Source organism: Sander lucioperca, chromosome 14 (genome assembly GCF_008315115.2).
Source record: "Sander lucioperca isolate FBNREF2018 chromosome 14, SLUC_FBN_1.2, whole genome shotgun sequence".
Classification (NCBI taxonomy): Eukaryota; Metazoa; Chordata; class Actinopteri; order Perciformes; family Percidae; genus Sander; species Sander lucioperca.
Window position 1 is genome coordinate 397501 of NC_050186.1, and position 24858 is coordinate 422358.

At 41.7% G+C, this 24858-nt stretch overlaps 1 protein-coding gene across 1 annotated transcript in view; it reads left to right on the plus strand.

Annotated features, from left to right (window-relative positions):
• scai (suppressor of cancer cell invasion) overlaps window positions 1-24858 on the plus strand; it is a 115743-nt gene that overhangs the window by 6858 nt on the left and 84027 nt on the right. The window contains exons 3-4 of the mRNA XM_031287261.2: window positions 12323-12418; window positions 13005-13091. Coding sequence (XP_031143121.1) covers window positions 12323-12418; window positions 13005-13091 — 183 coding nt within the window. The remainder of the gene's footprint in view (window positions 1-12322; window positions 12419-13004; window positions 13092-24858) is intronic.

The window sequence follows — 24858 nt, forward strand, 5'->3', positions numbered from 1 at the left end:
CAATTTTGATGAAATTATTCTCTAATCGGTTGCATATTATGTCGTGGATATATCCCTCGAATGTATACTGCAGTCCCTTTTTGTCTTGCTCTCTCAGATATTTCACCTGTTCGCCAAAAATTACTAATTATCTCCTTGGGAATGTCTGACACCAGTGCATACATACTGTAATAGACGTGCCAGGCACGAAAGCTTGTCAGGCGTAGCAACTGTAACTAAGGAGGGCGGGGCTTAGCGAATGGTCAATTTATTTGGATACAAGCGTTCCTTTTTGGAATATGGACCGGAATTTGAATGCCAATGTGCGCACTTCACACAGAAAAGCAGAGAGGTATGTGTGTTACATGCAGCACATGTACTTAAGTGGAAACGATACAGAGAGGATTAGCAACTACCATATACTTATTTCCAGTGTTTCCCACACATAGACTAATGTGTGGCGGTGCGCCGCACTATCAACACCGGCTGCCGCACATTGTGTTTCGTTATTATTTTTTAAACGCTATTTAAAACACATTCAGCTGCATTTCCTTAAACTGCTCTCCTCCGTCTCTCTGTCACTTGTGTCTCGCTCACACACACACACACACACACACACACACACACACACACACACACACAGAGCTCCTCCCACCGTGCGGTGTTTGGTGTTTTTAGCCCCCCAACGTCGCCTTCCAGACAGCGCGGCAATGGTTATGTTTAGGGTTAAGGTGAGGGTTAGCTGCCTGGAAGGCAACGTTGGAGGCTTAAAACACCATCGAGCCCACCGTGCACACAGCGTCTGTCTCCATAAAGGAGAGAAGACGGCTGGCGAAATTCACAAGTTCAGGAAATGTTGGTATCTATCTCGTGAACACCTTTACACAATCACACATTAAAAAGTGCTATAAAAATATTTTATGTTCTGAATACAATGTTGAGTCCCGACCCGACTCTAAGCAAACAAGCGATTGTGCCTGCTTTAGAAAGTTAACTAGTTGCAAGTTTGCGGTAAAATGCAGTTGGGTTTTCGAGGTCAAAACACTATATGTAGCAGCTGTGAATCAAATAAACTTATTATAAATAATGTTATGTCATTTTTTTACTCTTACACTGAATGTTTGCTGCTTAAATCCAGATGAGTATTGAAAAGTATTTTTCCGCGACTGAAAAAGGCACGTGTTGAGGATGAGGACCAGCCTGAACCGGAGGTATCAGTCTGAAACAGAGCTGAACAGTTCGACCAGTGTAATTAGTTATGTTATTAATTTGTTTACAATATTTTCAGGCTTCAACCAGTGAAAGACAGGGTCAGAAAGACAAAGGGAGAGATTCGTTAGGCATTGAAGTAGGAGAGGAGGACCACATCACTCAGTTTTTGGTACTTGATTGTTACGAAGGACATTTTTTAATTGCTAACATTAGCTAAGGTCCTAAGAGGTATGACTGTTGATGGTAATTGTTGATTTTGTTTAGATATGCCAAATTGTATACAAGTGATTATTGGTCGCACCGTTGAGCTATGCTATGTTAGCTGCAGCTGTCACTTGTTGCCATAGCAACTCCAAAAATCCTGGGCTGAAGCTGCCTCAAGCCAGAGAAAGTTAACATGCTTGTGTTTCTGGCCCTAAATCTGCCTGACAAACCCGCTGATTAAATAACCTTTTTTTGCCCACCATCACCACCCCCCACCTTTTTTTTTGGAGGACTATAAATTACTGTGCTATTTTCAATTTTATGTTCATTTAACAATGTTTTATGATAATAAAAAGTCGTGATTTACTTCATAGGCTGTGTGCCTGTGTTATTACATTATCAAGGATATAACCAGTGACGGACTAGGATAAAAAAACTTCCCTGGAATTTGCAACACACCGGCCCTATTTTTGTCAATAACCAGGCTGGAAATTAGTAACTCTGCCTTCCGAGTGAATCTTTTCACGCACCTCGCCACAGTACAATCTAGAATTTTTTTGTGGCTGCATGCATAAAATAACTTATCAAACTTAACCAAAGACATATTATCAGTAGTGGCCCATAGGGGGGTGGCCCTTCTGGCATTTGCCAAAATTCCAGATGGCCACTGGATATAACAAAAGATGTATCCTGGGATTCATTAAAAGTCGATGATTTGGCTTTGTTAATCCTTGCTGTAGAGAGCTCAAGCATAACTATGTCTAGAAAATACGGCAACCACTATTTTATGTGTATGTGCGAGTGGGGGGGGAAAGCCAGCGTTGAGCTATCATTTTCTTTTTTTTCTTTTTTTTTTTTAAGATTATTTTTTGGGCATTTTAGGCCTTTATTATATAGAACAGCGGAAGATGTGAAAGGGTAGAGAGAGGGGGAATGACATGCAGCAAAGGGCCGCAGGTCGGAGTTGAACCCTACAGCTAACGTTTCAAACCACAGTCTAGCTGTACACCAACTAGGGCTGGGACGGTATGGATTTTTTCTTACCGCGGTTGAAAAGCAAGAAATTCCCGCGGTAGAGCGGTATACCGCAACCCCCTTACGAGAGTAGCGTAAGTTAAAGCGAGAATGGCAGAGCGCCTTAAGTGAGTAACTGACAGCTTGACACAAAGACTAAAACTAAAATCGCTAAAACAGGCCGCCAAAAACAACACTACGTCCCACATACCTCTCAACCTGGGTCGCAAAGCTGAGTCAGTTAACGTAGGTTAACCCTTTCAAACACAAAGTCAACCCTGGTTGAGCCCTTGGTGTGAATGGGGTATAAAAGATGCCCCCATCTGGTGCATAGTAGGGAATGGTTTTTACCTCGCCTGGTGCCTGTACAATAAATACCGTATTGGTCCGAATATAAGACCGTTTTCTTTTCCTGGAAATACGTCTAGATCTATATTTGGGGTCTAGACTTTTTTATGGAAATACACCCAGAGAGAGAGAGAGAGAGAGAGAGAGAGAGAGAGAGAGAGAATTTTTTTTACATTAAAGCATGTAAACATTTTCTAGTACAAACACAAAATACAAGTATTAACCTGAAAATGCTATATAATAGTTGCCCTTTAACATTTCTGTAAATGTGCCAGTGTTAGCCAGCCGGCTAATTTTCAGCTGTAGTCCTTGGGCAAGATGTTTTGAGACCAGAGCAACAGGAAACAGCAAGGCATTAGTACAGGATAAATTTACAGAGAGAAGTCAATAAGACACCATAAAGACAGGTAGAGCAACAAATAAGTTTTCTCAAGAAGCCATTAGAGCAACAGGAAGCAGCAAGTCATTGGCACAGTGTACACATCAACATCACATCCACATTCAATACAGGAAGCCATACAAGCAACAAAACACAGCCAAGCAACACAGACCAGAGCCATCTTCTTGCACCATGCAAAACAATAATATAAAAATGAAATAAACTACATCACTTATGATGGAGATCTTAATACAGTATTAAAGATCGCAGTACAGGTTAATATGATGGTAAAATACAAGTTTATCTTTTATACATACCCAGGCCATGCAGAGCTGACTATATTTGACAATGGGCAAGACATAAGTAATGTTAGCAGCAGGTTGGCAGTAATAACAATATATATTGTATATATAGTTATCAGGAAACGCAGACCAATCAGAGCACACTGAGCTTTATCGGTAAGGGGGCTTAAAGATACAGGCACTCCGGGCGACCTCTAGCTCACCTGGTAGAGTATGCGCCCCATGTAGGCTAAGTCCTTGGCAGCGGCCTGGGTTTGAATCTGACATGCGGCCCTTTGCTGCAGACTCTGGATCTGGATTAGAGCTTGAGTAATTTTAGAGAGAAGACATTTTAGTGTCCACACTTGTAAAGCGGATTTAGACGTATCTACATAAAATCAAGGCTGTAACTGCTGCGAAAGTTGCCTCTACTTAAAGGGTAACTACCGTTTTTTTCAACCTGGAACAACCCATGTTTTTGTGTCTAAGTGACTGATGGGAACACAAATCTTTGACATTGGTCAGTATTAAGCAAGATCGCTGCAGTTTTAGCTACGGCTGGGCAATATATTGATATTATATCGATATCGTGATATGTAACTAGATATCGTCTTAGATTTTGGATATCGTAATATGATATGACATAAGTGTTGTCTTTTACTGGTTTTAAAGGCTTCATTACAGTAAAGTGATGTACTTTTCTGAACTTACCAGACTGTTCTAGCTGTTCTATTATTTTTAGCCTTTTCCCCACTTAGACATTATGTCCACATTACTGATGATTATTTATCCAAAATCTAAGTGTGAAGATATTTTGTTAAAGCACCAGTTGTCAACCATAGAATATTGCCTCAATATTGATTAGATTATATGCAACTTTATTGTCATTTAGCAGAGTACAGGTATTGTTATAGTGGATATCCAGCCCAGTCTCATGGCAGTTTGTGAAATGGTTACATTATTATGAACAGGACACGATTATGTCGTTTTTTTTCGTGTGGTGATTACGAATTTTAATTTAATGTATTTAAATGGGAAGCATATTTCGTGATCACAGCACGACAACGGTAGGGAGTAGTATGAAAAGCAGAAAATCCACGTAGGGAGGTTGGTCAGGGTGGTGGATGGCTCAAACAATACAGGACTTTCACCCCGGAGAGCGGGGATCGCGTCCGGCGTGTTGCAGTTCCTTTCCGCGTTATCTTCCTAACCACAACCGTCCCGTTGTTTTCGGCGTGTCCTGCGTGTGACGGTTCCTTTCCCAGAATCTTCTATTCCTAACCTCAACCGTCCCGTTGTGGTGTTTCATGTCCCCGTTGTTGCGTGCCACAGAGACCGCGGATTGTGTCCCTGCGCCCAGGGATCGCGTCCCCCTGTGGCGGTCCGTCCCGTTGTTGTCGCTGGCGTGTGTTGTTGAATTTCCCCGTTGTGGCCGCGTGTGGCGGTCCGTCCTGTTGTTGTCGCCGGCGTGTGGCATTTATTTTCCCCGTTGTGGCGTCCCCCAGAGCAGCCCAGTGTCATGGCAATTCGTGAAATGGTAACGTTAGAAAATCGTGACTTGTACACGAATCAATAAATCAAAATAACGTGACTATTTCAAGAACTGGCGTGAGACCGGGTTGGGATATCACAATAAGCTCAGAAAGACTGTAAAGTGCAAACGGACAGATTGGCCATCTGGAGTAGCAGGAGTCTGTAACCCTGTCATCTGGTTGGGGAGCCAAGCTGGGGCCTGTTGCACAAAACCAGGATAAGGGATTAAGCCGGGATATTCAGGTTATCCTGGATGAATTTAGCTTTGATTTGGTTGCACAAAAGCAGGTTGAGTTAAGAGCTGGCTAACAGCCAGGCTAAGATTAATCCTGGAGTCTTATGTGTTAAATCAGCTGCTGCTCTGATCATAAATAAACGTGTTTAACAGTTATTCCGTTGTCTTCTGAATGTGTTCCGCTTTATTTTTTATTAACATGCATTACTTGTCATTATTACTGTCATGAGTTTGATTTAAATCGTACTATTGCAGTTCTTTACATGGTAAGAAATGGTTGCACTGGCACCAGAGATAAAGTGGGACGATACGGAGGAAATGGGCTTTTCCTCCGCTGCTCTCCCTGTGAAATGTGCCCCGTGCAACATGGAGAGGCGGGGGGGAGGCAGGGGGATCCTCCCACACCGTGCAGCGGACTCTAAAGGAGACTTTTAGCATCAATAACGACGACAATGGCACCTGACCAAACGTCCGTATTTTAAGAGATGGGAGTGAGAATGTGTTGGAATGCCACGAAGCTTTATTTCGGTGCTGTCACGCATCTTGGAGCTTGGGAGTGAGAAAAAAAAAAATGAATTATAGGCTACATTGTTTTACAGATATGCTTACTGTGTGTATTGAAGTTACTTACTTCTTTTTCTAGTTTTTGTCCAGTCATGTTTGTTCTGTATGAACATTAACTGTAGAAAGATATTTAGAATAAGACACAGCTTATAGAGATTGGTGCATATGGTTGTAAAACATATTCTCTCATTATGAATAAGGGTTGGAAATTAAGCCTGGTCCTTAGGGTAAATTTCCCGAGGAACATTAATTCCCTCTGCTCACTTTTAAGGCAAAGTAGGCTAAATAATAAAACATTTTATTGATATAGTGCTTTACAGGATACTCAAAGACACTTTAGTGTAAAACCAGCACATTTAACACATACAAACAGATACAGCAATAAAACCAACACATAAAACAAGCATATTAAAAGCAATTAAAACAGAATGTACAACTTTGTAAAAACGTGGAGTGACTAAGTAGATTTTTTTAAATCCATACGGATTCAGTCGGTCTGCATTGTGTGTCAGGCTTTTTCTCTCCGTTTGATAACAGCCGTATTTCCCATTTTGCATATTATATAGCCTAGTATATATAATATATGTTTCACCTCATAATTTTCCATTAAAAGCTGCTGCTCAGCGGGTGAAACATATGCCGCTCACGTCTTTTCCATTTCTGCATCCGTAAATCTGTGATCGATACCGTGGTCTATTTAAGAAAGCCGTGGATGTGCACTTATCCCAGCTATCTACACCTGGCTTGACATAGCTTCACCTTCTCATCCTGGCTCGGCAAACGTGCAACCGATTAAGCGGACCACACTAAGTCAAGCTGCGCTTTTTCAGTTATCCTGGATTTTTTCATTCTACTTTTGTGCAACAGGCCCCAGGACAGTGTCATGATTGTGTGTTTTCTGTTAGTTTTCCTTTTCCTGTTTTATTTTGTAGTCTCTCTGTTCTCCCATGTGTTGTCTTGTTTTACGTCCTGTCTTCTACTTTCCCGCCTGTGTAATTACCTCTCCATGCCCTTATGTGTTGCACCTGTGTCTCATTGTGTGAATGACTTATTAGGGCCCGAGTGCCGACAGCGGCGAAGGCCCTATTGAAACTGAAGGAATTATTATTCCTTCGTCTGGCAAATTAATCACCTTTTTGAGGGGCTTAACATACTCAAAAACTCACCAAAATTGGCGGTCGCATCAATCCTGGTGAAAATTTACGTATTTTAAAGGTTTCGGGAATGGGCGCACAAAAAAGTACCTACAAAGTAAAAAAAAAAGTGCGTTTAACGTAGACTAACGAAACGTGGTACACATATGTAGCATGTCAAGACGTACAAAAAAGCTCATTGGACCAATACCCTTAACGCAACAGGAAGTCCGCCATTTTGAATTGCAAGTTCCAAATTAGTGAGATTTTGGTCATTTCCACATGTCATACTTTAACAAACTCCTCCTAGAGATTTCATCCGATTGACTTCAAATTTGGTCAGTGCCATCTTAAGACCTTAGAGATGACAAGTTATTAAAAGAAAAGAAAAACTTTTCGTCAAACGGTGTGGGCGTGGCATGGCGGCCATTTTGAGCATTTATCGATGAAGGAAGAAGTTGTTGTAACTTTAGTGTACATTGTCATGTACCCGAAATTTCTCAGGTTTGACAAGGGTCCAGGCCTGAGGACATCTACAGGCCAAAATTGACTTTTGGTCATAGCGCCCCCCCCCCCCTCCCGCTGGCAACAGGAAATCTGTCTTATATGACAAACATCATCCGATTTACATGAAACTTATAATGTGTGGTCTACATGTGATACTGATAGGGCTGTCCTCGACTAAAGACATTCTTAGTCGACTAACACTTATATGATTTTGTCGATTAATCGATTAGTTGATGTAATCGACAGAGCTGTGCTCTTTGAGAGGTGGTTAAGACTAGAAAAGCACAATATAAATGTAGTTAATGAACCATCTGTAAAACTGAGTTTCTCCACAATTAATCCTGCAAAAGTACCACTTTAAATCTTGTGCTTACCAGAAATGTGCTCATTAGTTTCTTGGAAATGAGTAATTAAGCATGAAGAAGCATAAAAAATGACTCATCAACTAAAGAAATCTTAGTCGACTAAGACCAAAACGACCGGTCGACTAATCGACTAAAAGGTGGCAGCCCTAGATACTGAGCCGCCCCCCTATAATTTAACCATGCCCACGTACTCAGGCCACGCCCCCTTTCATAACATTGGAACCGTTTAAGGTAGTCTTGTGTGAAGTGTCATTGAACTCAGCAGAAAGTTCCTTCTTCATTGGTGATGGTTTGGCCTGTCCCTATGTTTAAGCCATGCCCCCTTTCATAACATTTGAACCGTTTATTATTTATTTCTTTTTTATTGGTAAAAGTTTGCCACAACCCCTATGCTTTGGCCACGCCCCCTCTCACAGCTAATGAACTGTATGACGTAGAGTCTTGTGTGAGGTATCATTGAACTCAGCAGGGAGTTCCGTTTTCATTGCTGATGATTTGCAGTGTTTTTGAGTGCCGCGCAAATGCATGGTCGCAAGGAGCGGCGTCCGCCAGTAACCCCGATGCGCGCAGAGGCGTGAGGGCCCGTCCAACGCTGCTTGCAGCTTTAATTAATTAGGGGTCCAAGCCCAACGGGGCATGGGAACCGCGTAATGCAACGCGGAGCTGTGGAACCCTATTGTTTTTCTACTGATTTTCCTCCATTATTTTTCTTCTCCGCCTAAAACTCCGACTACAGCCTAAACCGTACATGGTGGGGGGGTTGCCGTTTTCAGGACTGGTCCGAAACTCTGCAAGGACCTCAGGTGCAAAAATGTACCCACTTCCACCACTAGGTGGCGCTATAGCAGAAAAAAACGACATTTAAAAACCATATATCCACGTGTTCTCTGGATCCAACTGAATCATGTGATATAGGCCACGCCCATTTCCGCCTAGACTTTTATGTGTGAAAAATCGCGATTTATCAAAAGCCCTACTTTTTCGATCTCCTCCTAGACCGTGCGACCGATCTGCACGAAACTTGGACCGTAGCATCTCCAGACCGACCTGACAAAAAGTTAATAAAAATGTTTATAGGATAAAAATTGCGCATATTACGCATGAACAAATTTGTGTAGCTAACTATTAAAACACCAACTTTGCCATATCTCAGCCAAAATAAACGCTATCAGCTGAGGTCCCCCACGCGTTTTACGAAAATTGGTCACTAGGGGGCGCTACAAGTACAAAAAGTTTATATCTCATGAACGGCTCATCCGATTTTTACAAAATTTGATGGGTACCATCTAGGGCCACTCCTGAGGCCATCTCTAGAGTGGGGTACTGAGGGGTCAAAGTGGGCGTGGCCTATGGGACCCAAGTCTAGATTCACCACTTACACTAATGTGAACAACTTTAAATTTACAGGGTAGATAGACAATGGGTCATGGACCACACCTACCAAAAATTACACATGTGGACCACTAGGTGGCGCTATAATGTTTTTTTGCCTTTAACTTCCACATTACACATCGCACATTAGAAATCCTTACATCCACGTGTTCCTTGGATCAAGCTGAATCACATGATATAGGCCATGCCCATTTTTGCTTAAAATCTTTTCGCAATATCGCACAATGCGCAAAACCAACTTTTTCGAACTCGTCCTAGGATGTGCGATGGATCCGCTCGAAACCTGGTAGGTAGCATCTCCAGATGGACCTGACCAAAAGTTATTCAAGGAATTTTGTTACGTTAAATTATGCGCATTTGACGACCAAACAAATTTTCATAGCTAGCTACCACACACGTATCATATCATATCTCGGCCAAATTAAATGTTATCAGCAAGGAACTTGAGATCATTGTTCAACATGCCACTATGATGCTCTGTACCAAATGTGGCGAAGATCGGCCTTTAGCGGGCGCTATAAGCAACGTTTATTTGTTTTGGCCAATAACTCAATGCATTTAAATGGCAAATTTGCATATGCAATATCTCTGCCACAGTAAAAGCAATCGCCACGAAACTTGTGGTGCTCGTTCGGCATGCGGTTCTGAGGCTCTGTACCAAATGTGGCGAAGATCGGCCATTAGGGGGCGCTATAATCAACGTAGACATGTTTTGGCACTTTAACTCAATCACTGTTAATGACATATTTGCAATGGGATTGTACCACAGACCTTGCAGCTCACACTTCTCAATATTTACCTCATACCGTTACGTTTTGGTTTTTGCTTTCGCGTGCTCCCCTAGTTTTCTACAATAAACAAACTTCTTAACCCACCTGACAAAGTTTCTACAACCTTCACAGTGGACAAATGCAACTCTTTTCTCTCACTTTTTCAATCAAAAATCAACACCATTCATAGGCGTCGATACTGTGGGTGCTCCGGAGTTCGAGCACCCATGGAAAATACTGAGCACCCACGTGTGCCAGACTGCCAGTAGGCTACATTCATTTAAAATTAAACATTGCAGTTGGTGCTAAGTGGAGCATCTGTCATAGTGTGATTGGTTATGTCGGTGACATTGATTCTTAATTTCCCACGAAGCTGATCGCGGTTACGTGTCAGTTAAACTTCATCTCCAATGCTATCTGTATCTGTGAGAAGTGGCGCTGTCCTGAGATGAAACCTACTTTACGGCTTAATTATCGAGTTAATAGGCGTGTGTGTTCGCATCGGCCACTGTCCATTTCCTATGGTTCTGAAATGCAAACCATTTTTGACTACTTTTTTTTGAAGGAAAACATACATCAGCGCCTATGACACCATTTACAACAACCTGACCACCTCCCCTGCTCCTTCAACCACCACACCTGCCTCCCCCCTCCACCCTCTCAGTCACTCTCTCATTTCTCTCTGCTGTCCCCTGTGGTCAGGGGGGTTAAGAAGTTTGTTTATTGTAGAGAATTGTTAAAGGTAGCCTGTGTATGCATGGAGATGAACTGTTAACCACTACATTTGCAACAGCAATGTACCGCAGATGTCGCGGCTCACACTGTACCGCAGACCTTGCGGATCAAACCTCTCGATATTCACCAATGTTTGCCCCCCCCACGTAATGCTTTAGGTCCCGCTTTGGCGCAGCTCCCCGGGTCATCGGGGGCGAGTGGTGCAGCTTCCCGGGGCGTCGGGGGCGACTGGCATCGGAGGCTTGGACCCCGTCATAACTGCTTGCAGTTCTAGTTTTTTTTTGTTTTACTTTAGTACAGTCAAGGTGCAAAGTTATTCTTATTCTATAATGAAATACTGGTTTATGTTAAAAAAAAATCATTAATTATCTGCTAATGTTAGCTACCAACCGTTACCTTGAAACCATCCAGCAAATAGACGGTACCGTAGGGTGCCGTTACCTGAAACCGGTGATTTAAGGTCACCGCTCATTTTACACACAGTTTAACAACAAAACGCTGAGTGAACATTACTAGCTACGTTTTTCATGTTGGTTTTGAGCGGTATGCACCCCCACTAACCTGGAAAACTGTTTTAAAACAGTAACGTTAATACAGAGTGTTGGAGAAATACAGCGTCTCCTGCAGCGGGGAGTCAAAGGGAGAGGAACCGCAGCGTTTGCTAACATTAGCTTCTTGACTCATCTGGGGTAAACAGTAAATTCATCAAATTCAGTGTCCACAATGCTATTTTCCAATAAACTGTAGCTGTCATATTTCACGGGACCCCCGTGAGTGCAGATTTCATGTCGTGGCTTTCGTTGCCGTTTGTCACTTTGCCTAAGATTGAGTGACAAGTAGTACTCGCCCTGTTGTTTATTTGGTTGCCATGACTGTATGTATACAGGCAGGTGCCGTTCGACTGGTTATGACAGTTTTCCCAAGATGGCGCCTGCCTGTATAGTGAACGGTACAGTCTTTATTTATTTATTTATTTATTTATATATATATATATATATAAAAATAAACTGTCTGTACACTTACAAAATTCTCAATGCTTCGGTTTACATGTAGGGACCCTCATTATGCTATCGTTGAAGTGTGGTGCTATTTTGAGCCTTGTTAGTGGTGTAGAAATAGCGTTTTACCCTCTGCACCGAAGGCTAGTGTTAGAAGCTAATCACCGGTTTGCGCTAGTTTGTTTCAAGCTAGAGACACATTCGATTAGCATAAAAACATATCCCAGAGAATGGTCAATTCGGTACACATATGTTATTAACCCCTAGATTCATTTTTCACCGGAATTGTCCTTTTAAGTTGTTACATTTGACTAATTTAGTGGCCGGCTGGCTAGTTAGCTAGCTTGCTCAGTTGTCAGTCTAGCACCAACCACGGTGGTGCTACCACCAACTTGGACCAACAGCCAACGATCTCCTTGGTGTGTCGGGGCTTTTAGACATTACAAAATGCACCCTCATTCACTTCATCTTTCATCTTTAACGTGTCAGAAAAAAGTCAGAAAACCCTGAGGAAGTTATAAGCGCAATGCCTTTTAACCACTGTATTTCCCAAAAATGTTTGAGTGGTCCTTTTTGCAGTCTGGTTGATTATAGAGCTGAGAGCATTTAAATTTTATGTATGTGACTGTGTCCCTTTTCTCTCATATGATCATTATTGTTCTCTTTGCTGCAGAGACCTTCCTCAGTATGGACACAAGCAGTGGCAGTCGTACTTTGGACGGACTTTTGATGTCTACACTAAGCTGTGGAAATTTCAGCAGCAGCACAGGTTATTTTCATCTCTTATTAGTTTACCTTGTTTTCCAAGTTAGAATCGGTGGATGAAGTAAGCCATGTTTTAAGTATGTGGTCAGGGTAGAATCAACTGTCAAACTGAGGGTGGTGTTATGATTCAGCAGAATGAGGAAACATATTGAGTTTTGATGCGATTCCTCCATTTAATTTAAAACCCTAGATGGGTTAACAAACAATACAGCACTGTTAAACGTGTTGGGACTAGTTTTTGCCGTATTCCCATTCCTATGATTTATGATGCAAATGAATCTAAATGGGGCCAAATTGTGACATAGTATGTTTCTTTAACACAAATATGTATATGTTTATTAACACAAAAGACAGATGCACATTTCATAGGTGATGACTGTGACAGTGTAGTTTGCCAGATGTTCTGTCACACTCGTTGAATTGTTTTATTGTTTAGTGGGGGGAATTGTTGGGTCTCTGCAAATTATAGTGTGGTCTAGACCTACTCTTTCTGTAGTGTCCTGAGATAACTTCTGTTATGATTTGACACTATAAATACAATTGAATTGAAATAGAATTGCTCAGTATTATATGTTTTCATTTATTGACAGGCAGGTTTTGGACAGTCGATATGGCTTGAAGAGATGGCAGATTGGGGAAGTTGCATCCAAAATTGGACAGCTTTACTACCACTACTAGTAAGTCAAACTATGCCTCGGCCATGCACATCACCAAGTGTTTTCACTGTCTCACTGTTGTATATACAATATATATCTTGATATTTTCTTCAATTGCACACAGGTTTTAACAGCTGTTAAATAAAAATAAGTAAGGCATAAAAAAAAAATAAAAAAAAATTGTTTGGTTCTGGTTGGTTGTCAGTTGAGGTCATGGGTCGATAGGGAATTTATTTTTTATTTTAATTTTTTCCCCAGTGGCAGCAAGGGATAATTATTTATTTTTTTCCTTTACAGTAGCGATGGATACTCTATTTTTTTCATAACATAGCCTACCTGTTACTACACGTACAGTTGTCGCTTAGTAAATTGAAAACATGGTAAGGTGTCATTCACGTGCATATTAAGTAGCCACATGTATCTGTTTTGGTCTTATACATCCACAGGTTTACCGCTCCAGCGGAGAGGATGGTTCGTTTAGACAGCAGCTAAGTTTACAAGAGCTTGTCCAAAATTCAAGATTCGTTGCAAACTAAGAAACAGTTAGACTACAAACTGACATCTAGGGCTGGACGATTTTGGCTAAAATCATAATCACGATTAATCTAACAAGTTACCTCGATTACGATTATTGAATGATTATTTTAAATTTTTTTTCTTTTCTTATAGTGTAAATATGTTCACGGTTATTTTTTCTAATGAAAGAGTGCATAATCCTATCTTTGTGATTCTAAAATAAGGAAACAACACACAGATAGCAATTAATGCTTATTAATTAAATATTTCAAACAACTGAACTGAAATCTACAACAGTAGATTTTATAATGAAATAAAAACGTCTTATAAAAAAGTAATTTAAGTTTTAATGTAAAAAAAAAGTTTCCTAAAAATGTAGAAAATAAATAATAAACATCCATCATAATATTAACGGGAACCTGTGGTTAACTGTCTTTTCGGAGTTAAACTCCACAAGCGTGTCCTGCAGCTCGCCGGCCGTCTCACACACACACACACACACACACACACACACACACACACACACACACACGTCCACAGCACTGCAGGCAGAGGCGGGGTCTGTTCCGAGTATAATAAAGCCCTGTTTGTGTTGAGCAAAACATTATGTGAATTACTACGAGAATGGACGTGCATTTAATATAGGAAAAGTCATGGGAAAAGTGCACAAGTATTAGCATCATTTGTTGTTGTTGTATGTGACGCTAAGGTCTAGTGACGATGCTATAAAGACCGTTGCCGTGCTTGCGTCGCTCCCTTACCCCTCCTACCAGTCCCTATGGCCACTTGGCCAGTGGGAATGCAAACGGAAAAAAAGATTTTGGGGGAGAGTAGTTCTTAGAACTGCTTAGAAGTGTACTTTTCCTCTAAAAAGTACAAGTACTATCCGATCGAAAAGCACCTATGGTCGCAGACTGGACGGAACAGAGTCACGTGACTACACACGCGGCCGTAATATGTTTAAGCGGCCGCGGAAATATTAATAACATTAAAAGACCGAAATAACCAACTTGGTAAAATTATGTCGGTTATAGGCTCTGAATTTCGGTTACGATTATTTTTCGATTAATCATCCAGCCCTACTGACATCTTTCACTTTGGCTTGTTTGTAAAAAGTCGCTATTTGCAGAGAAGAGCTGTGTTTGCTCAGTGCGGTGGACAAGAGCGGACAGTGCAGACAGCGCAGACTGAAATATCGGTTTCTACATGTTTATGCCTGTAGAACAGGTAGGTGGTTATTGATAAGTATTGACTTTTTAATCATGGAGGGTTTATTGTAGGCTACTTACAGTAACGAGTTTAGCGTTAGTTCATCTGCGCCAGCGGCAGTAAATAATGTATAATCTGTATCGTTTCCAATCAGTTACATGTGCTGCGTGAAGTAACGCGTGCGTGCGTGTGTGCGTGCGTGCATCGCTGTTCAGAAAAGAACAGCGAACATCTATCTTCCATAATGCAACGCTTGTATCCAAATGAATTGTGTTGTGAAGTTTTCATTAGCTTCACTGCTGTTAGCCACCTCCATTGAGCCACAGGTGACAGCTGACCAATGCTACCAAGTGATCGGTGGAGACAGGGAGTACATGTATTTGAAAGAGTCTGGCAGTTGTGGTCCAGTCGGGAGTTTGGATGGAGAGTCCACTGAAGTCCACTGTGGTCTGAAGGGCTTATCCTCGCTAGATCACTAGCTAGCGGTAACCGTTAGTCGGGAGGTTGACAGCTCGTTAGCCAGCTGAAGCTAATAGTCGATCGATGGTGAGTAACATACGTTACACAGGCTGGCAGTAGCACAGAGTCCAGAGTTGATAAGTGGAGGTGGTAGAAAGGTGTTGAGAATGACCAACACCTAATCTTAAACTTAGGGTATTTAATTGACTACGACCCGATCAGAGGTTACTTTAAATTGGGACGTTCAGTCAAAATCAAGCATGTCACCAGGTTCAGGCTGTACCGGACTCTCCCGGTGATTGTGAGAAGTGAGAAGCCGCTTCTGACGGGCGCAGAGCTCTGCCGGAACTCTGACTGCTGTCTGTCCGCGCGGCCGTCTGACGGCATCAGTATTAAATTGATATATTAATACTAAATTAATAAAAATTGTTTCATTAGCGGTTAAAAACGTCTCGTTGTCGCGTTAAATAGTAGTCTAATTTGGTACAGTTGGTTTTAACGCCTGATGCGAAGTGTAGGCCTATAGGAGTCCACATGAAAACCCTGAACAAGCAGCGTCGCTCTGCTCCGTCTTTCTGCTGTGCCCCATTCACGTAGTAGTTTTACACTATGTAGGTTATACTCTGCAATTAATCCGCGGTTCACATGTATGTATGAACTGTGGTGGTCCATTACACTGTAGGCTATATTCAACATCACTGAAGTTGAAATTTTTCAACTTGGGAGCAAAACATGGTCCTTAGGGAAAAAAAGTTACCATAAAGCCCTGTTCATGCTAATTAAACAACTGGACTTTAGGGTCAAGTGTTGTCATATCTGGCCCATGTCCCGGATGTGAAAGCCCCCTTACTGGACTACTGAATATAATAATATTCCATTATATTTTGTATTTTGAATTGTTACATGCCACCAGAATTTTGTGATTTCCTTGCAATAAATATTGACATCTTTACCATAAATTGGTGCCTAAAAATGTATCAGAATGCAGGAATTGAAGTCTTTTACTCTCAAAATTTCCTGGGGGAGGACCCCCAGACCCCTGCTATGTGTGGGAACTAAGACAAATTCTGAGCAAGGAAAAATCCTGAAGTATAATTACAGACAGCCATAAAAAACATTTAAATTGCAGTTAGAGTTAAAACGGATGAAAAGATGGAGAACCAGACAGACAATATGTACAGTGTCAACAGGGAGAAACATGGAAAATCGAACAATCAACAGACAGTGACAACATACATACTACATACCTACATACTGTAGAGAATGACAGTAACAGCATACAAACGGCATAAATAAAAATTTGTTATAAACGTGTGCTCTTTAAAAAGTAGAAAGCATTGTTTGCCAGTTACATTAAATGTTTAAAAATCTGTTACATAAGGTACTGCTTATATTATTTCACCATCTGTACACAAATGTAATTAGTGAATGCACCTGTCCATGGGCTGGGCTGCATGGGCGTGTGTGTGTGTGTGTGTGTGTACGTGTGTGTACGTGTGTGTACGTGTGTGTGTGTGTGTGTGTGTGTGTGTGTGTGTGTGTGTGGTAGTAAGGAGAGAGAATGGGAGAAGGAAGTTTGTGTGAAGTAGACCTGGTCACCACAGACCCAAATCTTCTCAGCTCTTGCTACTGTCATATGCTGCACTGTCTCTTTATGTGGCACATTATTTATATTATAACAAGGTAATGCAATGTGTAATCAAGTGATGACTGATTAACAGTGTTGGGAGTAACGCGTTACAAAAGTAACGCAATTACAGTAATGTATTCCTTTTTGTTGTAACGCAGTAATATAACGCATTACTAATTAAATTTCGGTAATATTATACTCGTTACAGTCTCAGTAACGTGAGTTACAACGCATTTTAACGCAACATTTAGTGGTGCGTTTTTTTTAAGAATTCACCAACACCGCGACACATTTCTTTACAGGAAAAAAAAAAAGCCGTATTATTTTCCTGTTGCTGTATTCGATGGTTGAGATGACTGCAGAGACAGATACATTTGCGAGATGGATATTATTTTCAGGAGTTATTACGCTGCGTTGAAGTGAGCTGTCCTGTTTCTGTTCCCGTGGTCAGAGCCAGAGCCAGAACCAGAGACGGTACGGACAGCATGTATGTCCCAACAGGTGACGGTATGTCAGCGGCTGACAGATATGTCGGGAATTAATGTTGAGGCTTGCTGCACGTAAATATCATTGCATTTTATCAGCCGTGGAGAGTAACTATGCCTGTAGTGGAATGGCTTCGGAAGACGACCAAAAGCGCTTGTCTTTTACTGTGACCATTTACTGTTCAATATGTTGCAGTTTTACAAACAAGAAAGTGAACAACTTGAGCCTGACGGACATGTTGCATCTCAGTAAGCTAGCAAGAGTAGGTTACACAACAGCCAACTTCCGTGTAGCTTACTTCAAAATAAAAAGGACTTCGTGTGACGGTTCGCAGTAATACTAAATTACTGTTAAATAAGGTTGTGTAGGCTACCTTTTCACAAATCAGCTGTAAATCAAGTACTGTAAATAATGTAAATAGTGAGTTTTAATCACTATAATTGAACATTTCCTTTAGAGTGTTTTAAACTAAACAACATGAATTTCTTATTCAAGTGCTATAAACAAACATTTTACAACAATGCCATATTTTTAATTGAGTATTTTAATTTTCTCTTAATTGCCTATTATACGTTTTACTTATCTATTTTTTATAGCTTTAGTTACTTTGCATATTTATATTAATTATACAAAAATGAATAATCTATGATGTATTAAAGTGGATTCACAAGCTAGCTGCCAAATCAAACTTCCCCTGTTATTTTGGTAAAAGTAACTCAAAAGTAATGCAAAAGTAGTGTAACGCATTACAATTCAGAGACAGTAATATTGTAATATAACTAATTACTCTCAAATGACAGTAACTAGTAATCTATAATGTATTACATTTTGGAAGTAACTTGCCCAACACTGCTGATTAACAGTAATGTAAATGCTAAATGCCCTAATACCTGTTGATACTACAACAATGCAAAGTATAGGCTCTTAACCTTGCAGTTTTGCACATATCATGTAAGACTCAATTTCTCCATTTCTTTGCACAAAACTCTCCAGAAAGTGCCATTTAATGGTTTATTTTTCAAAAAAATGTCCCGGGCGGCCCACACGTTCACAGCGGTAAAAAATGATCTGTACTGGCTGTGCCATTGTTTTTCTATGGGGAGAGCGCCCAACTGGGCGAAAGCGCTACCCTTGGTGTGGCGCACCACTCGAAATTGCCACTGAGCAGCGAGTGCGGTGCTCAAAGTTCAAATTATTTCAACTTTGAAACTTTCAAAGTGCAACCAATGAGATAACAGTTACAACTGGTTATAGCTGTAGCCAGATGCGACATTCAGAGAATATATTGCTTTTCTAGGTGTACTGTCAATAAGGCGGTTTCTGAACAATATTCAGAACAGAAGTACTCGCCATCCAATCGCCAAAAAATGCTATTCTTGCAGAAATCTCCAAATGTCAAGTGTTTGATACCAAATCACAGCATGGATTTTTCTATGGTGGTACTCAAGAACTTGGAGTCTTAATATGGTACTTTGGGGGGGCATTATTGACCATTTCTATCAATTCTCTAATGGTCAAAAATGGTTACACTTTGTCTGTCTAACAAATGGTAGCTGCAAAGTTGCTGCAACAACTTATGAGACATAAGCGTGTGAACGGCGTGTGATCTACAATGTTCAATGCTGCACAGGCAGAGTAGAGACATGTGAAGTGAAGATAATTTCATTTTTCAATACCAATTAACAGGCTCGGTAGTGAACAGCCACTAATTTGGCACAAGGAAATAACAGGTTGAACCAGCTTTAAAAGTGACGTGTTTTCTTTTTAAATAAGTGTTGTGGATCTACTTAATGCCAATGTTTGTAAGTTTATTTGATTAGGACAATGCACATTAATCAACATTTCTGTAAATGCGCCAGTGTTAGCCAGTCGGCTAATTTTCAACTGTAGTCCTAAAACGCATGTCTTTATGGAGCACCTGGAGGAAACACACGCAAACACGGGGAGAACTTGCAAACTCCACACAGAAAGGCCCGAACGACCTGGATTCGAACCCAGAACCTTCTTGCTGTGAGGCAGAAGTGCTAACCACTGAGCCACCGTGCTGCCTAATGTAATGAGTTAATGTGGATTTCAGTTCCTTTTAAATATTAAAGAAACTTTAAAGTAGGGCTGAAAGGGAGATCACGTGACCGACGAATCGCATGGCTGCTCGAGGGTAAAGCTCCTCGCCCATCTCCGCATTTTCATTGAAAACCAGGTCTGTTCTTTTTTTATTCGATATCAATCGTTTCATTTGTCACCACGGTAACTTAGTGGAATGCCTGCAGGAGCGAAAAAGCAGGCCTCGCTGCCGTTTAACTGAGCACAGAACTCTGCTAACATGGCGACGGCTAGCGGGGATTCTGATGTTAACGCGGACCTACGCATGGAGCAGGCTATGACCAGGGCCCTGGAATAGCAACAAAGTGGGCTTCAATCAGCGGTCCGCATCGCAGTGAAGGAAGCGTTAGCAGAAATTGACACCTCGCTACAACACATCAGGACAGAGCTTGAGAGGCAGGGAACTACAGTAAAAGACGCAGAAGGACAGCAGACAGATGAGAAACACGGTGAAAGCCTGCATTGATGACCAGAGGAAGTTTGAGCTGAAGTTGGCTGAATGGGTTGACAGATCGAGAAGAAACAATGTGCGCATCATTGGACTGAAAGAGGGCAGCGAAAAGGATGACCCAGTTGGATTTTTGCAAAACTAGTTGCCAAAATGGATCTCCTCCTTACGGAACAGGACCACCATCGAAATTGACAGGGCACACAGAATATACGGCAAGAGTGCAACGACGCGCACACTGATTCTCAGGTGTTTGAGATACCAGGACCTTCAGGCAATTATCCAGGGGGCGAGACAGGCGCAGCAGGAAGGCCCGATTCGTGATTCCAACGCTGCGCTTTAAGCCTGACTACAGCGCTTTCACCATCCAACGGCACCAGGAATTTATAGGAGTGCAGCGCAAGCTGCATGCTAAAGGCATCCCAAACTTTCTTATTTATCCCGCAACTCTAAGAGTAAACCACGGCGAGAGAACGCTCACATTCACTACACCCGAGGAAGCGAACAGGCTCTGTCGGGATCTGGATATGGAGGAGGGGGACGTGGTGCCCGCGCGGGGCTTTTTCGCAACCGGACCGGGAGGCGGCGTGGGGACCTCTTGTCCGGTGTGGTGAGCCTGAGCGGGCGGGCCCGACGACTGTGGATTAGCGTATCTGGAACACTGTGCAAGTTTGACTCGATGACACTGCATGTAAATTTGGCAACCTGACTTTAAAGGAATGTTTGAGGCTGAAAACATGATGGACATGGACTGCTCACTTTAAATAGTCTACTCCAGTAGCTGGTTGGAACGTGGTGGGTGAGTTTACGAGTCAAGATGGGGAGAAATATTTGATTAGACTGAATGAACATGATAAACACTTATCTTATAATCTATATTTACTACTCTTGCATGGTTTGTTTCCCACACAGCCTATTTCAGAGCATAGTAGCTGGTCGAAACTATAATGCATGAGCTTGGGAGCCGAATTATGAGGAGCATTTGATTAGACTGCATTTTATAATCTATGTCTACTACTCATACATGGCTGATTTGTTTTTCATAATTATGATAATATAATAATTATAGGGGGAGACATGAATGCGGTACTAGATTTAAATCAGGATCGCTCGGGTCAACCACACAAAAGCCCCAAAACACATCGGACATGTTCAATGCAGTTGTGGAATCCCACCATCTTACAGATATATGGAGGATGCACAATCCACTAGCAAGGATTACACCTTTTTTTCCACACGTCCCCTCACCCGCTCCCGCATTGATTATTTTTTGTGTTCCAGTGAACTTAAGGCAATGTTCCACACGATAGCAATAGAACCAGCAATCCTGTCTGATCACAATGCGCTGATAACCACATTCCATTGTGATATGTTAGGAGAAAGATCTAGAAGGTGGCTATTTAATAATTCCCTTCTCCAAAACACAGCTTTTGATACAGAGTTTAGAGCCAAACTGGCGGAGTTTATATCAATACTGATGAATCAATACTGACTCAGTTTCGGACCTGGCGTACATCTGGCAAGCCATTAAAGGATTTATTAGAGATTTCACATCTTCCTTTGCGGCAAATTTGAAGAAACCGAGAGAGGCAAGGATTGCGGAGTTGGAAGAACGTTGTAAATCGTTAGAGCAGTCTCTAAAGACGTGCTTTTCTAAATCTACACATACTCTTTTAGTCACAAATCGAGCAGAGCTAAATGATTTGCTGAAAAGGAGAGCTGAATTCATAATGCATAGAGGGCAAAATTACAATTTTAATGGTTGTAAACCAAGCAAATTGCTAGCTCTGAAATTAAAACAAAGTGAGTCCAGAGCTGCTATCAACCGAGGTATCTCAACGAATCCTAAAGATATCACTGCCACTTTCCAATCCTTTTATTCAAAGTTGTATGAATCCTCCTGAAATCCAGATCCAACACAGTGCCAAAAGTTCCTGAAAGAGCTAAACCTGCCTCTTCTCGACCCAGAGGAGGCAGAAGAACTGGGTCAACCTATTACGTTACAGGAACTCAAATCAGCGTTAAAAACAGCTAAAGGGAAAACACTGGGGTTCGATGGAATTCCATCAGAACTTTTACTACAGTACTTTGACACACTAGGACCTATCATTTTACAAACTTTAACCTCGGCCATAGAGAGGGGCACCTTTCATCAACAAACCAACACTGCACTAATTTTGATCATACACAAAAAGGGCAAAGATCCTACGGAGTGCTCGAACTACAGGCCCATCAGCCTCGTTGGGACTGATATGAAGCTTTATTCCAAAGTCTTGGCACTACGCCTAGAACGCTTCATTGAGAAGCTAGTCCACCCCGACCAATCAGGGTTTATACCAAAACATCAAGCTCCAGACAATATACGCAGATTACTCCATGTAATAGAAGAAGCCAAAAACCTTCCAACAATGGCAGCAATTTTATTACTGGACGCGGAAAAGGCTTTTGACCGCCTAGAGTCGAACTATTTGTGGCAAGTAATGGAGAGGCTTGGTTTGGGAGCCAAATTCATTGACGTGGTACGTCCTTTAAATGCGAATCCCACGGCCATAGTCTCAACCAATGGCCTGCATTCACAGCCATTCCCCATCGTGCGGGGCTCGAGACAGGGATGCCCGCTATCTCCCATGCCATTTGTGATCTCTCTTGAACCGTTAGCCCATGCCATAAGGCAAAATAAAATATGTAATGTCCAGATTAAATCCAATAACAACTCAATATCATTATTTGCGGATGATATTTTGCTGTACATATCTGACCTTGAGGACTCTGTTCCAAAAATCCTTAAGATCTTTAACGAATTTGGCTCAATCTCCGGCTATAAAATCAATTTGAACTAGAACTGCAAGCAGTTATGACGGGGTCCAAGCCTCCGATGCCAGTCACCCCTGACGCCCCGGGGAGCTGCGCCAGTCGCCCCCGATGACCCGGGGAGTGCGCGAAAGCAGGACCCAAAGCGTTATGTGGGGAGGCAAACGTTGGTGAATATCGAGAGGTGTGAGCCGCAAGGTCTGCAGTACTCTGCCGTTGCAAATATCCCATTAACATTGATTGAGTAGAAAGGCCAAAATTGGTCTACCTTAGATACAGCGTATAATGGCCGATCTTTGCCAAATTTGGTACAGAGCCTCAGAGTGGCATGCCGAACGAGCATCACATCTACAGTTCTATATATTTGGAGTCATCCATTGCAAAAATAAACATATTGAACATTATAACTCATATAAAGGACAAGCTATTTACATTTCTTACATAGTGTATCAGTCTTGGATGTAACAGTATGGATTAATTGCACAAAGACCCCGAAAAACTCTGGACTTCTAGGCTGGATCCAAAACCTTCTGTAAGGGCTAGGAAGACAAGTAATGAATCAGAACGGCCGTTTAGTGTCTTATACGACTCGCTCGACCTCAGAAGGGGTAAAAAGGGCCCAAACTGGTCTACATTGACTTTAGCGCCTCCTAATTGCCGATCTTTACCAAATTTGGTACAGAGCCTCAGAGCAGCATGCCGAACAGCAGCACAAGTTTCATGTTGATAGCATTTACTGTGGCAGAGATATTGCAAATTTCCCATTTAGTTATTGGCCAAAACAAATAAACATTGATTGTAGCGCCCCCTTATGGCCGATCTCCGCCAAATTTGGTGGAGAGCATCGCAGTGGGATATTGAACAATGATCTCAAGTTTTTTGCTGACAACATTTAATTTGGTTGAGATATGATAGGATATGTGTGTCGTAGCTAGCTAGGAAAATTTGTTTGGACGTCAAATGCGCATACTTTAACGTAGCAAAATTCTTGTAATAACTTTTGGTCAGGGCCATCTGGAGATGCTATGTACCAGGTTTCGTGCAGATCGGTCGCACAGCCTAGGACGAGTTCGAAAAAGTTAGTTTTGCACAAAACAGTTTTCAGCAGAAATGGGCATCATCAGATTCAGCCTAATTCAAGGAACACATGGATGTAAGGTTTTCTAATGTGTAATGTGGGAGTTATAGGCAAAAACACGTTTGACGTCATTATAGCGCCACCTAGTGTTCCACATGTTTAATTTTTGGTATGTGAGGTCACTTTCCCATTATACGTCTACCCTGTTAATTTAAAGTTATTCACTTTAGTGAAAGTGGTGAATCCAAATGTGGGTCCCATAGGCCACGCCCACTTTGACTAATCAGTACCCCACTTTAGGGGTGGCCTCAGGAGTGGCCCTAGATGGTACCATCCAAATTTTGTAAAAATCTGATGTACTTTTTGTACAAATTCTTGTAAAATGTGTGGAGGACCTCCAGAGGATGGCAAACAAGAATCTAAAGATTTGCGTTAATAGCATTTATTTTGGCCGAGATATGGCAAAGTTGGAGTTTTCATAGTTAGCTACACAAATTTTTATCCTATAAATATATATAATAATATAATGAATTTCTTAAGTACAATGATCCCCTTACCCCCACCAATAAATTTCTGGAAGAAACTTGATACCGTAATTCGGCAGTACATTTGGAATAATAAACAACCTAGGCTAAAATACTGTGCAACGTACCACAAACACAGGAGGCCTGGCCCTCCCCAACCTTAAAGTGTACCACAGAGCCTTTCAGCTACGGGCCCTCAAGAGTGTGGATGGACCCCTCATCTACAGTCCCATGGAGAGAAATGGAGCAAAACCTCACTGAAAGTCTAAGACTGCAAGACCTTGCCTTTACAGGTGTGTCCAAAAAAGTGTATGCTAGCCTATGGCCCTATTATCACCAACACATTGACCAACTTTAAACAGGTGGAGGAGCAACTATGCTACACCAATAAGTGGCATTTGAACACCCCAATTTGGCACAACATACACTTAATGTCTGGTAACAAACTAGGGCTGGGCGATAAATCGATTTTATCGATTAACTCAAATGTGTAGTTAACGTTGATTTGTTTAAATGAAAATCGA